The sequence below is a fragment of the Leptonychotes weddellii genome, chromosome 16, assembly GCF_054177405.1.
Source record: "Leptonychotes weddellii isolate Sample4059 chromosome 16, ASM5417740v2, whole genome shotgun sequence".
In the NCBI taxonomy this organism is placed as follows: Eukaryota; Metazoa; Chordata; class Mammalia; order Carnivora; family Phocidae; genus Leptonychotes; species Leptonychotes weddellii.
Genome location: NC_138384.1, coordinates 11659306 through 11681395, shown reverse-complemented (window position 1 = coordinate 11681395; position 22090 = coordinate 11659306). Strand labels below are relative to the sequence as shown.

Genomic DNA, 22090 nt, shown 5'->3' with positions numbered 1-22090 from the left:
AAGGCAAACCGAAAAGCAACCAGAACCTTCAGCACAGGGCATTTACACAGTGTGGTTCCTCACAGCAAACACTTGCCCTACCGCCGCCTCCACCGCAAGGTGGAGACCACCCGAGTGCCCGCAGGGGAGCCAGGAGCTGAGTGAGGCCACCACAGATGCCCGGCTCAGGGGACGCGCTGTCCTTACGCCTATGAAGATGGCATGTTGGCTGGCAGAATTTGGTGAGCTCTTTTCTGAAAACGTTTCAAGAGTTCCTAACATTTTCTTTAAGCTTCCCAAGTTAGGGGCAAGATTTCATCCAGGCAAGTTCCCATTTGCTACTTCCCAAACATCTCTAGCTGGAAGAAGCCCCCAGGCACCACGCAGGTGGGGCTTCCCGGGGAGGACCTGGCCCCAGGTGGGAGGTAGGGCACCCGTCTCTGTCAGCAGGGTGGTGCTGGGTGCAGGGTGACCAGGGCCCTGGGAATGAACTGGGTCATCTCCCTCAGTTTACAGACAAAACTTGAGGCCAAGGGAGAAGAGACTTCCAGATGCCACAGTGAGTAGTCTGAGCTGGCCTCCTGGGGATCTTGTTCCATCTCAGGGGAACCCAGAGTGTCGGACAAGCCAGCCACCAGCCTCCCTCCCCGGCAGGCTGCAGGCAGCCCTGGACAGACTCACCAGGAGATGGCTGTGCCCTGATGTCTCTTCTGGCCCGGCTGGGCTGGGCCTGGCCTGGGCTCTCCGGCCATGTCGAAGTCTGAAGAGAGAACAGGAGAGCAGGGCAGAGCCTGAGAGGACGGAGGGAAGGGTGCAGAGGAAGGGCCCAGGTGCCCACGGGCCCCACTGGCTTCCAGGCTGGCCCTTCCCTGCTCCGCCGCTCCGAGGCCATGGATACTGCTCTGTAAGAGGCAGCGCGGCAGAGCATGGCCCCCGTCAGTGGGCAGCCCCGCCTGGCCTCCCTCACACCCCGAACCCACAATGGGAATCAGCCCCATTGCCCGTGGCCTGGAATTGGGGGTGGTACCGTCAAAAGGCAGGAGGGAAAGTATTCGTGATCTCCGTGTCCTCTGAGGAGACCCCTAGCCCTGGCCAGAGTCAATGCTCGAATGCCCTCTTGCTGCCCGTCTGCCTGCCCACTTGCCCGCCTGCTGCTGGCCCACACGCCCCAGCTGCCTGTGGGCCAAGCCCCGGGGGCCGGCCGCGGCGGAGCTGGCCAGGGCGGCTCTGAGTGAGAAGCAAAGCCCGCAGCTGGCCGGGGCTGGGGATGGACACCCCCCTGCCCTCTCTCAGTGGCGGAGGCAAGAGTCCGCTGAACCCATGCAGGGGAGGGCTGAGACGTCCAGCGAGGCGGCCTCTGTGCACCTGTCACGGCAGATCTTCTCGTTTCTGGGCTCCTCTCCTCTCATGTTCAGCACTGGAGAGAGCAGCACTGCGCTCATGGCAGAGGGAGGGGCTTCTGTTCACCCCGGACCCCCCCCTCGGTGCTCAGGGCCTGGCACTCAGCAGGCACTCGTTGATGTCTGTGGGATACGTGGATGGAAGCCCATTAAATCATTCCATTTTTTGTTTGGGGTTTGGATCAGACCCCAGAGTTTCGCTTGTGACTTCAGGGCCCCTCCCTGACCCCACGCCCTTTCTTCCTCAATCTGTGATCGTCATCCGTGGTCTACCGTGGCTGCCAAGACGGTAACGAATGTGAGCCTTCTCCTTTTCCCATCCTCAAGACTTCATGCCATACAAGCGCCGAGCGCACTCACTCAGCACCTGCTTGCTTGCTTTCTGGGAGGAATAGGAGACTGGCGACAGTGTCCCCGAGGCATTGACGATCCAGACTGAGTGTTTAATTGGGAGGAAGTTGGCAGTTTGTCACCTTGGACTTTCTCTTTCATTGGTGGTCCTGATTCATCCCCTCAAGGACACATCACACAAATGACCGTGTGCCAAGGTAAATGCCCGCACTTCCTTCTTGCCTGGCTTTCTGCGTCTTTTCCTTTGGCATATCTTTATACCTGTGGTCACCTTCACATTTGCAATATCCAAAGGGGACAGAAAATCACACCCATGTATACCACACAGGGCATGGGCACATAGAAATAAATGCCTCCTGTGCCCAAGATGGAAGGGTCAAGTGGGAAAAACCATTTATGGCCCCCAGATTGCCAGTCATGGGCTAATTATTGCAAGGGGGCTAGTGGAGTATCTGGGAAGTTCATCATCAATGGCAAACCTTGTCTGATGTGTAATGGGCATCTTCCTGGGCACCTGCCACTTTCAGCCCAGAGCAGACAAGCCTGGGTGCATGGCTGGGCCCCACCCCCACTCAGGGGCTGTATTAATCAAGATTCTCCAGAGAAACAGAACCAGTAGGAGGCATATACCGAAAGAGATTTATTATAAGGAATTGGCTCACATGATTATGGAGGCTGACAAATCTCAAGAGCTGCAGTCAGCAAACCAGAGACCCATGAGAGCCAATGGCATAGTTCCAGTCCAAAGACCAGCAGGTCTGAGACCTAGGAAGAGCCAAAGTTTCAGTTCAAGTCTGAAGGCAGGAAAAACAAAACAAAACAAAAACGGATGTCCCACTCCAATGGCAGTCAGGCAGGAAGAGTTCCCTCTTGCTCTTGGGAAGGTAAACCTTTCTATTCTATTCAAGCCTTCAACTGATTGGATGAGGCCCACCCACATTGGGGAGGGCAATCTGCTTTACTTAGCCCCTTCAAATGTTTCATCCGAAAACACTTTCACAGACTCGCCCAAAATAATATTTGGCCAAATCTCTGGCCACCTTGTGGCCCAAATTGAAACATAAAATTAACTATTAACAGGGACCAAGCGCTGGAAACAGGTGGAGGTCTGTGCTCCATATTCATCTTTCACAAAGGGACATGCCCTCTTGCATTCCCCCAGGCTGTGAGTGCCTGATTCATGAAACACAGACAGTCATAATGAATGACAGCAGATGACACAAGGACAGGGGACATCAGCAGTCAGGTGGGAAGAAAGCAGAAGACAGAAACAGACCAAGTGGATGGAAGGACTAGAATAAGGACAGAGGAGAGAAGCAGAAGAGGGTGGATATATTGGACAGCTGATCTTCAGAGTTCCCCCGAGCTGACTCCCAGATGTGTCCATCCTGAATTAATCAAACAGATGCCAAGTAGTTCACTGATTTTCATAGAGCTCCCAGGAAGAAAGGAAAGGGTCATTGTATCATCTCCAGTACTAAAATATATTGCAAGCAGCAGCCAGCAATGATTGAATTCCAACAATCTCCTGGACATTGTGCTGCAGACTTCACACCCATCATCTCAACCGTCATGGCAGCTTTGCAGGGCAGATGCTGTTGGTACCCCCATCGGACTGTATCCAGCGTCAGGTGGAGAGCAAGCTGAGAGGAGCAATGGGATCTCCGGCCCCTGCAACCACTACCGTGTTACAAAAAGTCAGAGGACTTACTTGAAGGTGCCCAGGGGATCAGCTGGAAGCAGAGTCTGGTTCAGGGAGCACCTCCGGGCTGCGATATCTTGGCGCCGGATGGCTCCATGACCCACTCCAAAAGGGGGCGAGAACCTGGTGAGGGCTTGGGCTGACGAGGGCAGCACTGCAGGCTGGGGTCCTGGGTGTACCAGGTGGCTTCTTGCAGTGGACACGAGTCATTCTTTGAGCCACTTCACATCTGAGCCCCCTTCCTGTGTTACAGGTATCCCCTAGCTTGGAGACAGGGACTGCCTCCCAGGAAAAGAGCTGAAAAATGCCCCTTTCTGCCTCCCTTTCCTCGCCTTCCTTGCCCCTAGGGCCTGGGCACACTACGTGGCTCCTGCCATCAGACCCATGGGCCTCACCTTGAATTTGAGCGGTCAGTGTGACGCAGCTCGTCCCAGCACGTGATGGTGACAAGGACAGCAGCTACCTCCAGCCCCGTCCCACGTTGGTGACGCTGACTGGCGTCTGCGGCAGGGGCAGTGAGGTGCCTTCCAGGCCTGATCCTCTGGCCTTTCCCAGAGCTCCTGGGAACTCAGCAGTCTCTTTGGCAAATTCCTTTTCTGTGTAGAGTCGCCAGGATCAGTTTCTGTTGCTTAAAACAAGAACCTTGATTGATACAAAATAGGACTCCTGCGTGGAAGGAGCGAGAAGCCCAGGGGAAACGGGGGCGATCTGAGGCTGGATAGTGGCCAGAGGACGGTGAAAATCCTGCTAGCATTAAGGGACAGGATACCGGCAGCCCATGGCATGCCATGGTGAGACACTTAATCCTGCGGTCCCCCAGAACAAAGCGTCCCTCAAAGGCAGGGCTTTGGGGATCTGGTGGCTCCTGACATAGAAGAGTATACAGATTACCCCAAAGTCAGGGGCTGTTGGTCAGAGTGTTTTGCTAATGGCACCACACAGCTTGAAGGAAAGAAAGACAAGCTCAGGGGCGCCTGGGTGGCTCAGTCATTAAGCGTCTGCCTTCGGCTCAGGTCATGATCCCAGGGTCCCGGGATCGAGCCCCGCATCGGGCTCCCTGCTCCGAGGGGAGCCTGCTTCTCCCTCTCCCTCTCCCTCTGCCTGCCGCGCTGCCTACTTGTGCTCTCTCTCTCTCTGTCAAATAATAAAAAAAAAATCTTAAGGAAAAAAAAAAGACAAGCTCAGAGCCCAAATTCTCTGCTCAAGGCATGGTTAGAAAACCAGGGAATTTTTATATCTTGCAGCTACAAGGATGAGAGAGTGAGAAAACCAATCTTTTTTTTTTAAAGATTTTATTTATTTGAGAGAGAGAGAGAGCGAGAGAGCACAAGACGGGGGAGTGGGAGAGGGAGGAGCAGACTCCCCGCTGAGCAGGGAGCCCGATGTGGGGCTTGATTCCTGGACCCTGGGATCATGACCTGAGCTGAAGGCAGACGCTTAACCAACTGAGCCACCCAGGCGCCCGAGAAAACCAATCTTAACAGCTTGATCAATGGCTAGGAACTGACACCATCAGGTGGCCTCATACCCTTGCCTGGTCTCTAACTGGGAAAGAATGGAGAGTGGAGGGCAGAGGCCATCAGAACGGGGCTCTTTGGGAAGGTGGAAGACTTAGGTGCTCCCCCGCCCCCAGCCTCCCTTGCCAGCAGCAGCTACCTCTTGATCTCTTGATCGTTCTGAACACCCTGGAGGCAGGAACTTGCTGCTACTTGCCAAACCCATACCCCTTCCCTGGGTGCATATCTAGGTGGAGCTTCTTGCCCTCCCTCACGGTTAGTGGGCTACGGGGCTGAGGGGCGGCCACCAGCTAGCATTTCCTTAAACAATACACCCCCTAATGACTTGCAGTGAAGGAGTCCCCTTGTGAGCTCTCTCCCACCACCCCTTGTTTTCTCTGGACGGAAATAACAAGTCAGACCCTTGCAGGCCCCAGGGAGCTGATGACTTCAAATCCAGAAGGAGGATATTGAATCACCAAAAGAACTGAGGGATTTTGCTAATTTATATTGGCAAAAACCTGGCAAAGTGATCAGGGGACGGATTCTGAGGTTGGAGGATGGGGGTAGGAAGAATGTGAAATGGGGTTGAATGTATTGATACTTCGGATTCCGTGGGGCCAGTCTGAGTAGCTGGGATGGTTCTGATTGTTTGCTCAGATGGTTGCTTGAAACTTGGACTTAATTGTGGCCGCATAACCTAAGCTAATAGTGAAGAAGAAGAAAAATGAGCCTAAGACTTAGCATTTACTACCCACCAGGCACAGTTTTAAGCACTTAATACTTATTTCACAAATTTACTTAGCAAGTAAGGTTTAGATGGTGTTCTGTGGATGAAGGAATCGAAAAAATTAGGGCATGAGCTCAACTGAGCTGATGTTCATCCATGTTTACTGGTTTCGGGCTCTGGTCCAGACACTTTAGTGTACCAACTCAGTTCATGATTCTCATTTTTAAAAAATGTTTTAAAGAAATTTGTGTATTTATTTGAGAGAGAGCGAGAGCAGAAGCGGGGGGAGGGGCAGAGGGACAGGGAGAAGCAGGCTCCCCGCTGAGCAGGGAGCCCCGACGTGGGGCTCAATGTGGGGCTCGATCCCAGGACCCTGAGGTCTTGACCTGAGTCAAGGGCAGGTGCTTTAACCCGGTGAACCACCCAGGGACCCCAATTATCCTCATTTTACAGGAGAACGTGAGGCAGAGAGATGTCTTAGGGCGACCTGGGACTGAGGGGTTTCCCAGCATGTAGAACATGGAGTGCTAAGACCCAGACAGTTCCAGGCAGACTGGGGTGACTGGTCTCCTTGTTAAGTAACTTGCCCAAAGGAACGTGGTAAGTGGCAGAACCTGTCCTGAAATTCAGGTGTTCTGACTTGAGGCTCAAACTCTCCACCTCTGCCGGTGGTTCTTGTGTCTGAAGATCCTGCGTCTCAAGTAGCTGGAGATCTTGTTTGAAAAAACCAAAACCCAAGCCCTGGCCTCACCCTCCCCATTCAATCCGTTGGGGGTGGCCGAGAATTTGCTTTTCTACCAAGTTCCCAGGTGATGCCGGTGCTGCCCGGCTGCAAACGGACTTGGAGAATCACCGCATTCGGCCACCTCGCCTCCAGACGAGAAGGCTGGGGTGGACTTCTCAGGTAGGACACGGTCACTGCCACCTCACTCACAAAGCCCGAGATGGCATTGAGAAACACGTGGGTGAGGGAAAGGCCTCCGTGCCAGGACGACTGACGGGGGAGGCTGCGTGCAGCGGGATGCGAAGCTGGTGTCCGGGCTCAGAGGGGCACGGGATTGCCAGCAGTAGTTCTCAAGGCCAAGGTGGGGTTGCCCCGGAGGGGACTCCAGTACCCCAGTACCTGGCAGCCGTGGCGCGAGTGTCTACCTGGCCTGACTTTGCAGCAGAATTTGGGGCCTGGCTCTCTGACTCTCCCCAGGATCCTGTGACCAGCCCCCCCCCTTTTTTTTTAATTGAGGTGAAATTCGCATAACATGGAGGTAACCCATTTGGTGGCATTGAGTACATTCACCGTGTTGTGAGACCACCACCGCTAAGTTCCAAAACATTTTGGTTCCAAAATAAAACCCAGACCCATTGAGCAGTTACTCCCCGTTCTCCTGCCGTCCCCTGGCAAACACCAGCATGTGTTTTGTTTCTGTGGGTTTACCTATTCTGAGTATTTCATCTGAATGGAATCGTACCATATGTGACCCCTTGTGACTAGCTTCTTTCACTTAAAATAACATTTTCAAGGTTCATCCACCTTGGGAGCCTGTATCCGTTCTTCGTTCCTTTTAATGGCTGAATAATATTCTGTGGCACGTCCATTCATCCACTGGTGGGCATTTGGCTGGTTTCCACCTTTTTGCTGTTGGGAATGATGCTGCTGTGAACTTTGTGTGTAAGGACTTGAGTATTTGTTCTCAGTTCTCTCGGGTATAAACCTAGGAGCGGAATTGCTGGGTAACATGGTAGCTGCACTGAACTCTTTGAGGACTCAGCAGACTGTTTTCCAGAGTGGCTGCACCATTTCAAGCTCCCACCAGCAGCCCATAAGGGTTCTAGCTGGTCCAAGTCCTCGTCAACATTGTTATTCTCTGTTTCTCTGATAACAGCTGTCCTAGTGTGTGTGAAGTGGTGTCTCAGTGTGGTTTCGATGTGGATTTCTTAATGACTAGTGATTTTGTGCTTGTTGGCCATTCGTATAGCTCCTTTGGAGAACTGCCTTTGCTCATTTTAAAGTCATTGTTTTTGATAAATTCCTTTTCTGCTGATAAATTCCTTTTCTGCCATGGTTAGTCAGAGCTGTTTCTATGTTTCTCCTGGTTGCAACCACGATAAAAATTGCGGCTGCTACACTTGTCCCCGTTCCATGGTCCCGGGCCACACTCGCACCTCCAACCAGCAAAGCCTCTCCACACATCACAGTGTGCAAATGGGCCAGGGTGCTTCCCAGACCCTGATGAGGGCACCTCCCAGCGCTCACCTGCCCACAAGGCCCCTCTCACCACTGTAGGGAGCGGAGGGAGCCAGGGCCACGACACCCCTCCCGTTCAGACAATCACTAGGAAAGCAGGAGGAACACGCAGGAGCCCGCATACTGTCTACAGGGAAAGGCTGCCAGCAGAAGCACAAAGGCCACAGAGCCAGTGGTGAGAGGAGCTGGAGCAGGAAGTTAGGGAGGCAAACAAAGCTTCTAAATCTGTGCATCACTCAGGGGCTAAGACTGGAAAGCTTCCAGAAGGTGGCCTGGGTCACGTGGGTGGGCAGGGAAGGGGTGGGTAGCGGGCAGCCAGCTGTGAAGCCTCTCAGGCATCCTCTGGTCTTCCCAGGATCATTCTGGTCGGCTGATTCCCCTTCAAAACAAGCAGTCGCAAGTCCGGCTGATTCATAACTTAGTTTAATCCTTTGTGGGGTGCACCCTGGGCAGTGAGGAACCTCCATCTGCCCCAGAGGGTCCGGCGACCATGGAGGAGAGTGGTCTCTTCTGGCTGCTGGCCCTGCCTCCTGTTTGGGCGCCTGACACCCACCTTCCCAATCAACAGCAGGCTGAGGGGCCCCGGCTCCCCTCCCCCTATGGCAGACTCCCTCTGGGCCTGACTTGTACCCCCTGCCTCCCTTCCTGCCAGGTCTCTCTGAGACGTCTGTGGATGTTGGCTTGCAGTCCTGGCCTGGCCCTTGTTCCAGACAGGTGGGCAGCTGGGCGAGCGCGGCTGCGCATCCGGGTGCTGGCAGGGGGTCACGGCCAAGTCTCAGGGTCCCGGGTCCCACCGGGAAATGTGCTCCTCAGCTGGAAAGGAAGCCGGACAGAACGAGGGTCAGTGGCAGCCTGGGCAGTCCTAGGATGGGGACCTTTCTGCAGTTGGTCCTGAAATGGCTATGCTCCCACGTGGAGCTCCAGACCTTTCCAGCAGGTGCCGCTGGGGGCAGGTTCTGGGCCACGTTTCCCCTCTGTTCCCTGCCACAGTTCACCGGGCTCTAGGGAATCAGGGAGCACTGGTGAACCCAACAGGTCCCTAAGTAGCAGCTTTGGTGACGGGGAGAGGGACCATGGAGAAATTCCTGGCCAGGCTGTTTTTCCAGTCCGCCGCGTGGACATGCTTCGTGAGGCTGGGCTTCTTTCTCTCTTTTCCCCGGGCCTCAGGGGCCCGAAGGCAGCTCAGAGCGCCGAGCAGGACTTCCCCGGCGGCCCTGCATGCTCAGACACTTTGCGGGTCTGTGACCTGGACATCCCAGCCCCTGGAGCGAGCCAGCAGGGACCAGAAGAGGGGAGCTGTGAGGGGGCCCTCACCAAACTGGCAGATGTAACGGTTTCGGGTTTTGCAGCGCTGGTCGTTCCAGTTGAAGGCAGCGGACGCCTGTAACTCCACACAGTTGCCAAACCTGCCAGGCCGAGATGCTGGGTGCTCAGCGTGGGGCAATGAAAGTAGGCTTCCATCTTCCACGCCAGCAGGCCCCCCTGTGTCTAAGAGCCCCGTCCCACAGATGGGGCCTCCAGGAGCCAGACCCACCCCCCAGCTCCCATGCCTGCTCCCCAGTCCTCAGCCGCTCTTCTCAGGAAGAGGGATGGAGGGACCGCTGAGGGGACAGTGGATGAAGCCTTCTGGAGTTCCCTCTCCTCTGTGTGAGCCTGTGGAGGCCGGGGTGTGCCTCAGCTCAGCACCGTGCCGCACCCAGCCGTGCCCGGACTTCCTGGGCACCGGGGGAGGCCCAGGCCCTCAGGGGACTCAGCCAGGCAGCGGGCTGGGTGGAGGTTCTTCAGTGGCATCTGAAGGCTCAGCCAAGGGCCCAGGTGAGAGAGGGAGCCCAGGGGAGGGAGGGCACCCCAGACTCACCCCTGGTTGTCAGGCTGCCCAAAAGCAAAACTGGTGAAGGATTGGTGCTCCCCCGTGGTCCAGCGGAAGGAGTCCTTGGTGGTCTTGTAGGTGAGCCCTGGGCCATGGCAACTAAGGTTGGTCCACCACCCAGGGCCCCACTCAGAGCCCAGGTTCCCTGAGAGGAGCGCCCTGAGCTTGGAGCCTGCTGCCTAATGCCCTTTCGGCTGCCAGCCCTTAACCCCCTTCCTAGCTCTTCCAGCCCCTGGTGACTCTCCCTCTCCCTCCCTTCCGTGCTCTCCCCAGGGAAGGAGATTGCCAGTCCCCTTCTGGGCCCCCAGCCCCCACCGCACCCTTACTGTCTGCTGGTGGGTTTTCACTGCCCAGATTCCTGCACCCCCAACCAGCCAAGCACTCACCGATCCAGAAGTTCCTGGTCTCAAAGTCGCTGTCAGGCACCTCGTTGGTGGTCTCCAGGCGGCCCAGGTAGAAGGCGAGGATGTCCTGCACTTTCTGGCTCTCGATCTGCGCTAGCACCCCGCCCTTTCCCTGTAACCCCCACTCCAGGTCACAGTGGCAGGGCCCCAGAGCTCAGGCCAGCCCGTCCTGCCCATCCCGCCACAGCCAGGGATGTCCTCTCCCCCACCCCACAGCCTCCTGCTTCGTAACATCCCCTCCCTGCATCTTCTCTCTCTGGGCCTGGGGGCCCTGCCCTGGGGAGGTTTTTGTTTCATGTGTTCAGTGTCCTGAGTACATTGGAATCGGTTGCCAACATTAATACATCGAGAGATCCCAGTGAAAATCTGAATTTCTGATTCTCTTGAAAAATCCCAAGTTCTGGCCTCCCTGAACTCAGCTACCTGCCTGGCAGCCAGCAGCTAGAGCTGAATTAGGACGGCTCCTTAGAGGGGGGGGTTGGGCGCGGCCTCCCCCCCTGAGTCCCTCAGCTCATTCAGTGACCTCCTGGCTTCCATGGGCCTCTGAGTTTGTGACCCCTGCTTTAGAGTAATGACCAGAGTCAGGGCAGGAGAAATCGAAGGAACCGTCTCTTAGTCCGAGGTCCCTCCATGAAGACCCTTGCTTGAGACCCTGGGGGTCCCTGGGAAGGCAGGGGTCCACCGTCACCTGGCATTTCATCTTGGCTCCATAGTAGGTGTCTGCCTCCGAAGACACCAGGAAGCAGTCTCCGTCGATCCTCAGGTCACAAGTGTGGAAGGGAAAGTGCACCTTGGCTGGGGACAGGGGAGCCTGACTATGCGTGGGGGGGACCTCAGACCCATCACGCCTTCCACCCTGCCAGGGAGCCAAGCTCAAGAAGCCCCTTCTTCTGGCCACCCTCTCCAAGCTGGAGGGTGGGTGGGAGTTGGTGGCATGCTGGGGAATGTGTAACATCCAGCTTGCTCTCTCGTAACAACAAAAACAAAAAATATTTGTGGCATTTGCCAATTTCTGTGGTGTGAATACCCCCACCGTGGCTGGTTTCAAGTTGCCAAACATGATGGGACTGAACAGGGAGTCAGGAAGAGATGTGGCCCGTGGGCTCCCGTGTGCCGGTCTGAGCCGGATGCAGCACCCTGGTGAGGGGCTCCAAGGGGGTGGCCTGGCTCATCATCGGGGGACCTCAGGGCAGGACTCACTGGCACACTGGGCTCCCCCATAGCCGACATCACAGACGCAGGAACACTCCTCCTCCCGGAACCGGCCATGCACGCACCGCACGCTGCACCGCACTGCCCGGGGTGGGGGTGGGGGGAGAGGACGGAGCTCAGCCCGCAGCCCCCGGACCCCGTGCTGCCCCTCACAGGCCTCGGAGTGTGGGGAATGGCCACCCGTGACAAGAAAGACCCTCAAGGATGGAACCCCAGCGGGGCTTCCAACTGCTGCTATGCTTGGTGTCCGATTTGATCTCCATCATAGAAGAAAATTGGGGTTTGGGGGGATGACCTGCCTGTGGTCACAGAGCTGGGAGGGGGAGAGCGGGACCAGAGTCTACTTCTAGATCCTGATAATGTGCTCCTCCTGCCATCCCAGGGCCTAAGGGCCAAACCTGATTCCACTTTGAATCCCCTACACGGCTCAGGGTCCGGCAGGTGCTCAGGCTGGTGGTTGAATGACTATATGCAGTGTTCAGATCAGCAAGTACCTGGTCAGTAGCCACCCACTCCCTCAGGACTCTCTCCACACACTCTCAGCAGGTGCCACACGGCCCCTGGACACACCACGCTAGCATGTGTGTCCCTCCTCAGCCCTGCGGCTGCCTGCCTGGACGCTGGCCCGGGCTTCACTCACGGGGCCCCCGGGCAGCTGTGACCTGGGGCTCCGGGGGCTCCTCACCTTGGCAGTATCTGCCTGTGTAGCCGGGGGGACAATGGCAGTGGCAGGTGCTGATGTTGAGATGGCCACGGTTCCGGCAGCTCATGCGACATGGGTTTCTGGGGACCTCTGGTCAGACGAGGGTGAACTCTGAGAGGGGGCCCTCCTTCAGGCAGGCCAGGCGGCTGCCTCCCCCGGTGCCAAGGGCCAGGGCTTCGAGGACAGTCCCAGTGGATGCTGCCACCCTCCACGAGGCTCCCCACATCGAGCTGTCTTGTACCCCCTGCCCCAGCAGGAGGCAGGCAGGGTGGGGCGCTTACCACAGAGCCCCCCTGCATGGTCCCAGGCTTTGAAGCAGCCGGAGACACTGGCCGTGCAGAGCGAACACCAGGAGCCCTTCTTATAGGGGACGATTGTCTTCCCGTTTACCTCCCAGTTGCCTCTGTGAGAGCAAGCACCAGAGGGCTGCAAGGGCAGGGGTGGGCCTTGCTGTCTGCCCCACCGGCCCCTTCAGCTCCTTCTGGCCCACCCAGGGAGTCAGGGAGCTGGGGGAGCTGGGGGAGCTGGGGGAGCTGGGGAGATGTCCTAGGAAAGTACAGATGGCCTCCAAACTAACATGAATACTCCGTTCTTCCAGCGGGCAAAGCAGAATGGTGCTGCCAAGGAGGGGCCACATTCGGCTTAGCTGGAATCTCGGGGGCTGCCCACTTCCACACCGTCTCCCTTTCCTCCTTCCCTCTCCCCGTGAGGGTGCAGACCCAGGGGTGAAGGCCTTTGAGGGGGTGGCTGAGCGTTCTAGCCTGGGTGAAAGTATCCCCCAGCCCACAGCCCAGCGGTGGACGGCAGTGTGCTGCCGTGGTGGGGGCTCACCCGGGAGAGTAGGCGCAGACGAAGGCTTCCATCTCTGCCTGGGCCCCAGAGCACCGATGCCGCCCACAGCCCAGCTGGCTCGACGTGGCCCACACGAGCTGAGGAGACACGGTGGCTCAGAAACCCTATCACGGGCCCCCCCCACTCCCAGTCTGGGGGCCGTCAACACTGATGATGCTTGCCTGGGGAGGGGAGACACAGCCTCTGCCCCAAACGAGGCAGACAGAGCTCCCTCGGGACCTCAGGAGCAGTGCTGTGCTGGGCAGAGCTATGAGGACAGGCAGGGATAGCTCAGGAAGGCTTTCTGGGTGGGGGGGCGGAGAGGTTTGGATCAGCAGATACCTGAAGGAAGGAGAGAACTGTGGATGGGGGGGAGAGTGGCAAAAGAAAGTCTTGGACCTCAAAGGCCTTGCGACAGATCGCATACGTGGCTACAACACTTCCCTCCTCCCTACAGCCCACTCTTAAACGTGCCTTTGCATTTCTTTGCAATAAGAGGAGGACTCTCTTTTCCAACCTTGAATCATGCTGGCCCTGTGGCTTGCAGTGGCCAACAGAATGCAGCAGAAGTGATATGGAGCTGGGGGCTCCAGCGTGGCTCAGTCGGTTAAGCGTCCGACTCTCGGTTTCGGCTCAGGTCATGATCTCAAGGTTGTGAGATCGAGCCCTGTGTCAGGCTCCAGGCTCAGGGCAGAGTCCGCTTGGGATTCTCTGGTTCTCCTTCTGCCCCTCCCACAGCTTTGTGTGTGTGTGTGTGCGCGCGTGGGTGTGTGCTCTCTCTCTCAAATAAATAAATAAAATAAAGTCATTTTAAAAAAATGATATTGAGCTGGTTTTGAACCTAGGCCTGGAGACCCCACAGGCAGAGGTGAGCCAGCTGAGGTGAGCCCACTAGACAGCCCACTCCCAGCCCACACAGTGGCTGACCACACTCGCTCATGGGCCCAGCAAAGACCAGAAGAACCTCCCCACTGGACCCAGCCCAAATTGCCAACCTACAGAATCAGAGGATGCTAAACTTTGGGGTAGTGTGTCATGCAACAAAAGCTAACAGGTACAGGTCTCTGACAGTATTCAACACTTGGACTGAAAATCTTAAAATCAGGGACAGCTTGGAAACAGCATAGTCAATACAGGGGAATGGTTAGGCGAACTCCTGCAGCGCTCAAAAGGACAGCTGTGAAGTAGGGAGACACGGACATACGTACTCAGTCATTGGAGAACATACATTCTCTTTAGGAATGCATGCAACTTTTGCAAACATTGACCCCTCACTTAACCACAAAGAAAGATTCAAGAAAAACCAAAGGAACAATATCCCATGGGCTGCATTCTATAAATTCAATGCAATAAAATCTCAAGCAAATAACTCAGAAGTAAGGAAAGGTTGGGGCGCCTGGGTGGCTCAGTTGGTTAAGCATCTGACTCTTAATTTCATCTCAGGTCATGATCTCAGGGTCTTGGGATCAAGCCCCATGTCAGGCTCCGAACTCAGCAGGGAGTCTGCTGGAGAATTTCTCTCTCCCTCTGCCCCTCCCCCTACCCCCCCAAATAATAATTTAAAAAAAGAAGTAAAGGGGAACCTGGGTGGCTCAGTCAGTTAAGCATTTGCCTTAGGCTCAGGTCATGATCCCAGGGTCCTGGGATCGAATATAAAAAAATAATAGAGTCAACTGAATAAAGTAAAAGAAAGTAAATAATGGGGGCACCCCGTTAAAATACATAAACTTAAAAAAGTAAGTAAATAATAAAGATAAGAGCAGAAATTTTAAAAAAAGAAAAAGGATAAAAACAAACAAAAGCTGATTTGTTAAAATAGATACATCTCTGGGAAGACTGGTAAAGAATGAAAGAGAGAAGGTGCAAATAAACAAAGCTGATAATTTTAAAAAGACCTAGCTACAGACACAGGAAATTTTTTTTTTAGATTTTATTTATTTATTTGTCCGAGAGAGAGCAAGAGAGCGAGCAAGATCACACAAGCAGGGGGAGCGGCAGGCAGAGGGAGAAGCAGGCTCCTAGCTGAGCAGGGAGCCCGATGCAGAACTCGATCCCAGGACCCTGGGATCATGACCTGAGCCAAAGGCAGATGCTTAACCCACTGAGTCACCCAGGTGTCCCAGGAAATATTTTTTTAAATCCCTGTTTAATCCTAGTTTTTTAAAAAAAATTTTATTTATTTATTTATTTATTTGAGAGAGAGAGAGAGAGAGAGAGAGAGAGAGTAAGCAGGGGGAAGAGCAGAGGGAGAGGAAAAATCCCAAGCAGACCCTGTGCTGAGCCCAGAGCTCAACCCGGGACTCTATCTCACAACCCCGAGATCATGACCTGAGCCAAAACCAAGAATCGGACGCTTAACTGACGTTCTGCTCTTATTTTTATTATTTACTTTCTGTTTTTTAAATTTTATTTATTTTTCTTAGTAATCTGTACACCCAACATGGGGCTCGAACTCATGACCATGAGATCAAGAGTCACATGCTCCACTGTCTAAGTGAACCAGGCACCCCCATTATTTACTTTCTCCTACTTTATTCAGTTTACTCTATTATTTTTTTATATTCTTTGTTTTTATTTTTTAAAGATTTATATTTATTTATTTGAGAGAGGGAGAGCAACAGAGGTAGCGAGAGAGAGTATGAGCAGGGAGGAGAGGGAGAAGCAGGCTCCCCACCAAGCAGGGAGCCCGACGCGGGGCTCGATCCCAGGACCCCGGGGTCATGACCCGAGCCGAAAGCAGACGCTTAACCGACTGAGCCACCCAGGCGCCCCTAGTTGCTGGTTTTTTCTTAAGAGATGAGAACAAATAAAGTTAAACATTTTCTAAATGTAGGTGGTGGGTAAAAGGGAGTCCATTACTAGATTTACGTTTGAAATAGTTCATACTTAGAGTTGAAAAAAGGAAAAGTCTACAAATCGTTGGAAGAGTAGCCACCAATGTGAAGACGGCCCGTCGCCCTTCTGAGCCGACCCTGGGGGCCCGGGGGCTGGCCCACAGCCTCACCTGAGTGTAGTGGGCGCAGGTGGTGTTGCGGGCACACTCGGCTGCCACGTGGCTGTACCAACCCCCCTCTGCGAACCACAGGCCCACCACGCCGACGAAAGACGCCGAGCCCGCGGGCAGCAGCTGCACGTTCCAGCCCACCTGCTGCAGGGCCCGAGGTGCTGACGCGGGCTTCCGGGCTGGGGCGCCACAGACGGCCGCCCTGGCCTGAGCCCATCGGGCCAGGCTGTCACTCCAGTCCTGGGGGCCGCACAGATAGAGATGTCAGCGGGGACCTTTGGGCCGTGCCTAGTGATCCCACTCCCTCCCCCACCCCCGGGTGCGGGGGTCATGCCGAGAGCACTGGACGGGGAGTCTTGTTTCGCCCACTTCACCCCGGGGCCAGGGAAGGTCAGACCGGACCTGCAAGGAGCTCTCGGAGATGTGTTGGTAAAGGCACCAGTGAAGTCTGGGCACCTGACCCGGAGCCTGGCTCAGGCGGGACTGAGAGCTTCCGTCCTCCTGACCCCAGTGTGGGCACCCTTCGGCCCTGCCCTAGGCACCACCCCAGAGGGGGATGGGTGTTCCTGAGCTGTGCCAGCCTGGGCAATGGGATGGGCTTCTGTGGTAGATTTTTCTGTCTGGTAATGTGAGCCCGGGGCAGGGCCCAAGCCATTCAAACTGGTTTTGTGTTTGCCGTTAGGTACAACTGGCTCTAGCCATTGTCAGGAAGGCTTGGTTGCTTCCATCTGGCTTTTTGTTGATGCAAAAGGGCCTTAGCAGCCAGGCTGCTTTGTCTTGTCCTCCCCACCTACCTGGCCTTGCGTGGGGTGCCAACGGGGAAGCAGGACCAGAGAGGCTCCTGGCCTCAGGGCTTTGGCCCCAGCCAGCACTATTCTCTGGAGTGGCCCTGATCTTCTCTCCCCACCCACACACCAGCAGACTTGCCCTTATACCCCCACGGCCACCCAGTCGTCCCCCTCCTTAAATCAGGGGCTCAGCAATCAAGAAGACTTGGGTCACCCCATCACCATGCCCTGGGCCAGCCCAGCCACCTCACCCCAGTTGTGTGGCCTCTAGCAGTCCCCTAATCTCCATGAGACTCAGCATCCTCATCTGTGAAATGGGGACAGTAAGGTACCTGGAGGGTAAGATTGTCGTGGAGATTCAAAGGGTACAGGGGGCAGAGTGCTGTGCTCATGGCCTGACCCACCGTGGGCTGGATAGCTGTTCTGATTTTACCTCTAATGAGGACTGGAGCTGGAGTAGTGGGGACTGCTTGGGGGGCCCCTTGGCAGCCCTGCACCACCCTAAGAGGCTTAGCCTCCACTGGGTAAAAGCCCTAGAGGCCCGCAGAGGTGAGAGAGGCTGAGTGGTGAGGCTCCATTCTCATCTCATCTTTTATGAAATGCTGATTTCTAAGACTTTGGCCAAAGGCGCATGAAAATCATCGACACCGATGACCCAATGAGCGGGAGCACGTCCACGCCAGGGACTTGACCTGGGAGCATGAGGCATGGGCAATGGGAGCCAGGACCTGGGCCTGAGAAGGGGCAGAACTTCTACAGAGCAGGGAAAGGGGGAGAAGCGACCCCTTCCCGCCAGCCTGCCCCACCCCCACCTCCTGGGAAACTGACCCGAGAGCTCTCAAGGTCACCACCACTGAACCAGCCTGGAGGAGTTTATGGGAGGCAGCCATGGGGAACCCTGCCCACCCCCACACTATCCTGCCCTCACCCCGGGGCCTGTTAGCGTGTGCTGAGGCAGTGTTTCTGGGCCCTTGGATGATACCACCAACTCTGCACGTCCTACCCCAGCCTCCAGAGAAGGAGCAGGGACCTTGGAGGGGCCCCTCCTAGTCACCCAGATAAACCCTGAAGAAGCACTGGGTCCTGGTCACACTCAAGCCCCCTCCCTCAAGCAGGATGCTTCTCCCTCCCAGGCTTCTGCCCCTCTGATCTTGCTGGGACTCCTTTGTGGAGCTTCTCTTTCCTGCGGGCCTTCTTCCATGTTTTCTGGTCTCCAGGGCAACGGGATGGGATGTGAGGAAAGGCCAAAGGACTGCCCTTCTGGGAAGCAGGCCGCTGCGGAGCCCTAGCAACCAGGCATGGTCCCCCCAGTGGGCAGGGTGACTGGCTGCCCCCCTGCCCTGCCCAGGCGGAAGGGCGCCTGTCACCGGCATGGCCTCCTGAGCCCTCTTCAGGGTTGCCCCTCCCGCTACCCCCCGGGCGGGCCTGCCTTGGGGTACTCACCATTCTCTGCATGTTGGCTGCGGGGGGGTGCACCCGGCTGCGCAGACGGTTATGTACGGAGAGGAGCAGGAACGCCTCCTTACTGCTCAGGGCTGGGGCGGGAGACACGGCCAGGCCCCTGTATAGCAGGACCTGGGCTCCCCCCGGGTGACCCTGGCTGATGGGGTGGGGGTCGCCATGGCAAGCTCAGAGGGCAGCCCTGCCCTTAGTGAACAAGAGCTGATGTGGCATGGGGGGATGGGGGGCCTACGGGAGACAGAGAGCTGAGGGGCTGGGAGAGAGGCAGGTGTACAGGGACCCTTGAGCTGGGGCCTGGGCTAACAGGAGAGAGGGGGGGCCACGGGCTGCGTGTGTGGAGGGGGCAGTCCTGGGGCCCCCAGCTACAGACTCGGCTGGTATTCCTCCTTGACCCCCAAGCCTGGGTCCACTCCCCTTCATTCTTCCTGCTCCCCAGTCCCAGCCTCCCCCATCCATCTTGGTTCCCTGGGCTACCAGGTGGCAGGGGCGGGGGGGGTGCTCCTTAAACCACACTAGCCTGCCCAGAGCTCAGGCCTGAGCACTGGCTTCCAGAAGGCCCCTGGCACCGATCTGCGGTGCTCATAGCTGTTCCGCGTCGTTCCTCACCCAGGGGCCCCTTACCTCCAGGAGTTGGAGCCTGATCCTCCTGCAGCGGGAGTAGCCGCGCCTCTGTCCAGGCCGTGCCAAGGAGGGCCAGGAGCACGGGCAGGAGGCCGGGCCGGTGGCCCCCCAGCCTGGCGGAGGGCTCTGGCCACAGCATGGGCCTGTTGGGCGCTCCGGGTGTGGCCTGGCTCAGCCGTCCAGCTTGCTTCCCAGGCTAGACAGAACTACTCACAATCTCAAGGAGGCAGGCTGGACTGGCAGACAAAAGGGGGAGGCTGATGTGAATAATCGGTGTATCCAAAAAGCCTCCCGTTGACACTGGCATGAAGAGACAGCCAGCTCCAATCCCAGGGCTCCCTCCCTCCTCCAGCCGAGGGCCTGGCCGGCAGCCCTGCCCACAACAACCAACCGAGCAGTGTGCACTGACCCTGTGGCCCCTGCTAATCATTGCAGGATTATTAGAGCCCTTGGGGAGCCCTGGGAGACCCTGCTGATTGGCCCACAGACATTCCAGGGCGGTGGATTAGCAAATGATGGCCGTGCCCTGGCTGGGACAGTGTCCTTCAGGCCCACCGGCAGCTTCTAGGCCCAGGACCAGGCCCAGGCCCAGGCCCAGGCCCAGGCCCGAGGCAGGCAGGCAGGAACTGGGCAAGACCCCAGGGGAGTTCTTCCCTTTCTTGGGAAGCTTATCCCAGCCCCCAGCCATGAATTAAACATAGGCAGATGGTAACCACATACCAGGCAGGTACCACCGGTGGGTGGGGGCCCTGGGGGGTTGGGTTTGTAGGGGAATGGGCTAGGGCTGCACCTGTAGGAGGAAAAGAGTGCCTTAGGACTCTGGGCAGTATCTGTCTGGGCAGTGTGGGGGGCTGGGCCCCAGCCCCAGGGGACCTGCATCCCCCACATGTCTGCAGGCCAGGAGAGGGCCAGGCGAGCAGAGGAGAGCACGTGATTTCCTTGGCTGACTGGAGTCCTGCTGGGAGCAAGTCGGACTCTAGACAATCAGGCAGCACATTGCCGTGATGCTTTGGGGCCTGGCTGAGGCCTACACGATCCGATCCCACCAGAATACAATGAAACTGACCTGCACTGTGGCCCATGATTCTTAAAAAAGATGAGGCTATCCTGCAGGCCATGGCCAAATGCTCACACCCCCCACCCCGCACCTCAGGACAGATCAAAGGTTATTCACCCACCACAAAGGATAGCCTCGGAAAACAACTCCTTCCTCCTTCTGGAGTTTGTGTGACCCCTGACCTCTAGGCCAGCACCCTCTCAGAGCCAGGTGTCACCTACCAGGAAACTGCTGAGATGCAAGTGGGCTTGGCTTTCTGGGGAGAAACACTGATGGAAAGTGGATATTGTCATGGGAATGGGGGAGGGGGCGGGGGCAGGGCCAGGCATAAGGACCCCTAAGCTGGCCTGGGGTTGTGTGTCCCCCCACACAATACCCCAGGGCCTTGGGAGTTTCTTCTCCCTCCAACGGATGGCCAATTTCAGATTCATCCTGCCTGGGTCCTAGCAACGCTTAATAACAGTGACCTTTCTCTGCAGAGTTCACAAAGCACGCACGTGGCTTCACCAAATTGTCGCAACGACCCTGGGCATAGGAGGGATGCTGTGCCCATTTTGTAGATGAGGAAGCTGGGCTCGCTGTGTCTAAGGGACTTGCCTCAGGTCGCCAGGCGAACACAGGGTGTGTCCCAGCTAATTCAGGCTTTCTGTCTTCACATTCCTAGACACTGGTGCAAATCTGCTTTCACGTACGTCGTGGCCCTAGGAGTTCTCTATCCCTCTCTCTCTGCCCTTCCCGTTCATGACCTCTCTCTAAAATAAGAAGGAAGAAAGAAATCTTAAAAAAAATAAAAAAGGTAGCTCACACAATTTTGCTGAGCTCCCAGGCACAACCTGGAATAAATTTACATCAAGCCCAGGTCCTTAGTAAACAGGTCATGATAAGCTCAGTTAAAAAGCATTAGCCCTAGCGGCACCTGGGGACTCGAGCCCAGCTTTTGTCATAAGCATCTGCTGAACAGACCCTTTGCTCCTCGAGCTTCATGACTCTCATTCCTTTTGGATCACTCAGTGTTGCTCATCCCGCCACAGTCTCCCACCCCCTAGGTGCCAGGCCATGCAGCGCACCTTGCAAGAGTAAGAAAAGCAGCTGTTGTGCTCTGAAAATTGTGCTCTGAGCCAAGTGCTTTATCCACATTATTTGAGTCTTGCCAAGAGAGAAAGAAAGAAAAGAAAGAAAGAAAGGAAGGAAGGAAGGAAGGAAAGGTGTCATTGCCCATTTTACAAGCAAGTAGGTAGAGGCTACGATGAATAATTTTATGTGTCAACATGGCTAGGGCAGGGTGCCCAGAAGTTTGGTCAAGCACGAGTCTGGCTATCCTTGTGAAAGTATTCTCTAGATGTGATTAACACTGAAACCAGTAGACTGATTAAAGCAGATCACCCACTATAACGTGGATGGGCTCATGCATTCACTTCAAGGTCTTAAGAAAAGGACTAAGGTCTCCAGAGGAAAAAGGAAGTATGCCCCCTCGACATCATGAGACCTCGACATCAATGATTCCTGGGGTTCCCACCCTGCCTGCCTGCCCTGCAATTTCAGACTTGCCAGGCACCAAATCCTTAAGATAAATCTCTCTGTATATACACACATCCTATATGGCCCTCTCTCTCGTTCTCTATAGTCTCTCTGGGTGACAACTACAGCGGGGGCTCGGGAAAGGTAACGTCTCGGTGTAATACTCCAAGGGGGAGGCAGTGCGGGCATTCGGACCCAGGCCAGGTCAGCTCCAAAGTCATGTTCTTAACCAAACAGGACAACAGCCCTTCCACCCTGGACTCTGGGGGACTGAGTCAGACGATGCCCCAGATCCAAGTGTCTGAGGTGCCTAACTCCACAGACCCCTCCAGGTGAGGACAGCGGGAGGGAAAGGGCACATCCCTTTTATCAAGGCTGGCCAAAGGAGCCTCTCCTCAGCCCCTCCTGAGTCACGGGGGCCACATGGGGTGTCACCTCTCAGGGGGAGATTTGATTAGTCTGATTTGGGTTTCTAGTTCAACCCGACAACCCGCACTCCAGATGCAGAGCTGGGAGGCCCCAGGAAACTTCATTGGTATGTCACAGCGCCACCTACTGCTCCATTGGAGGGCCAGCTGCAGTAACCGAATGCCCCCTGCTCTCTGAGGCCAGGACCTTATCCCCATTTTACAGATTGGCAAACAGAGCTTTTGCTCGCCACTTTCCCCCATTCGCTCAATCATGTGATAGATGCCAGGCATGATGCCAGATGCTGGGGGTT

General features: G+C 55.9%; 1 protein-coding gene across 1 annotated transcript; it reads right to left on the bottom strand.

The window, feature by feature from the left end:
* Nucleotides 1-8292: 8292 nt before the first annotated feature.
* On the bottom strand, nt 8293-19211 carry LOC102743034 (C-type lectin domain family 18 member A). The gene is made up of 12 exons (XM_006747717.3): nt 18795-19211; nt 18156-18247; nt 15925-16164; nt 12921-13018; nt 12371-12492; nt 12072-12179; nt 11375-11467; nt 10863-10969; nt 10157-10286; nt 9759-9855; nt 9215-9306; nt 8293-8713 (listed from the first exon to the last, which is right to left on the bottom strand). Exons 1-12 carry the CDS (start codon nt 18931-18933, stop codon nt 8676-8678), a joined length of 1356 nt encoding a protein of 451 aa, XP_006747780.2. The 5' UTR covers nt 18934-19211; the 3' UTR covers nt 8293-8675.
* Nucleotides 19212-22090: the final 2879 nt, after the last annotated feature.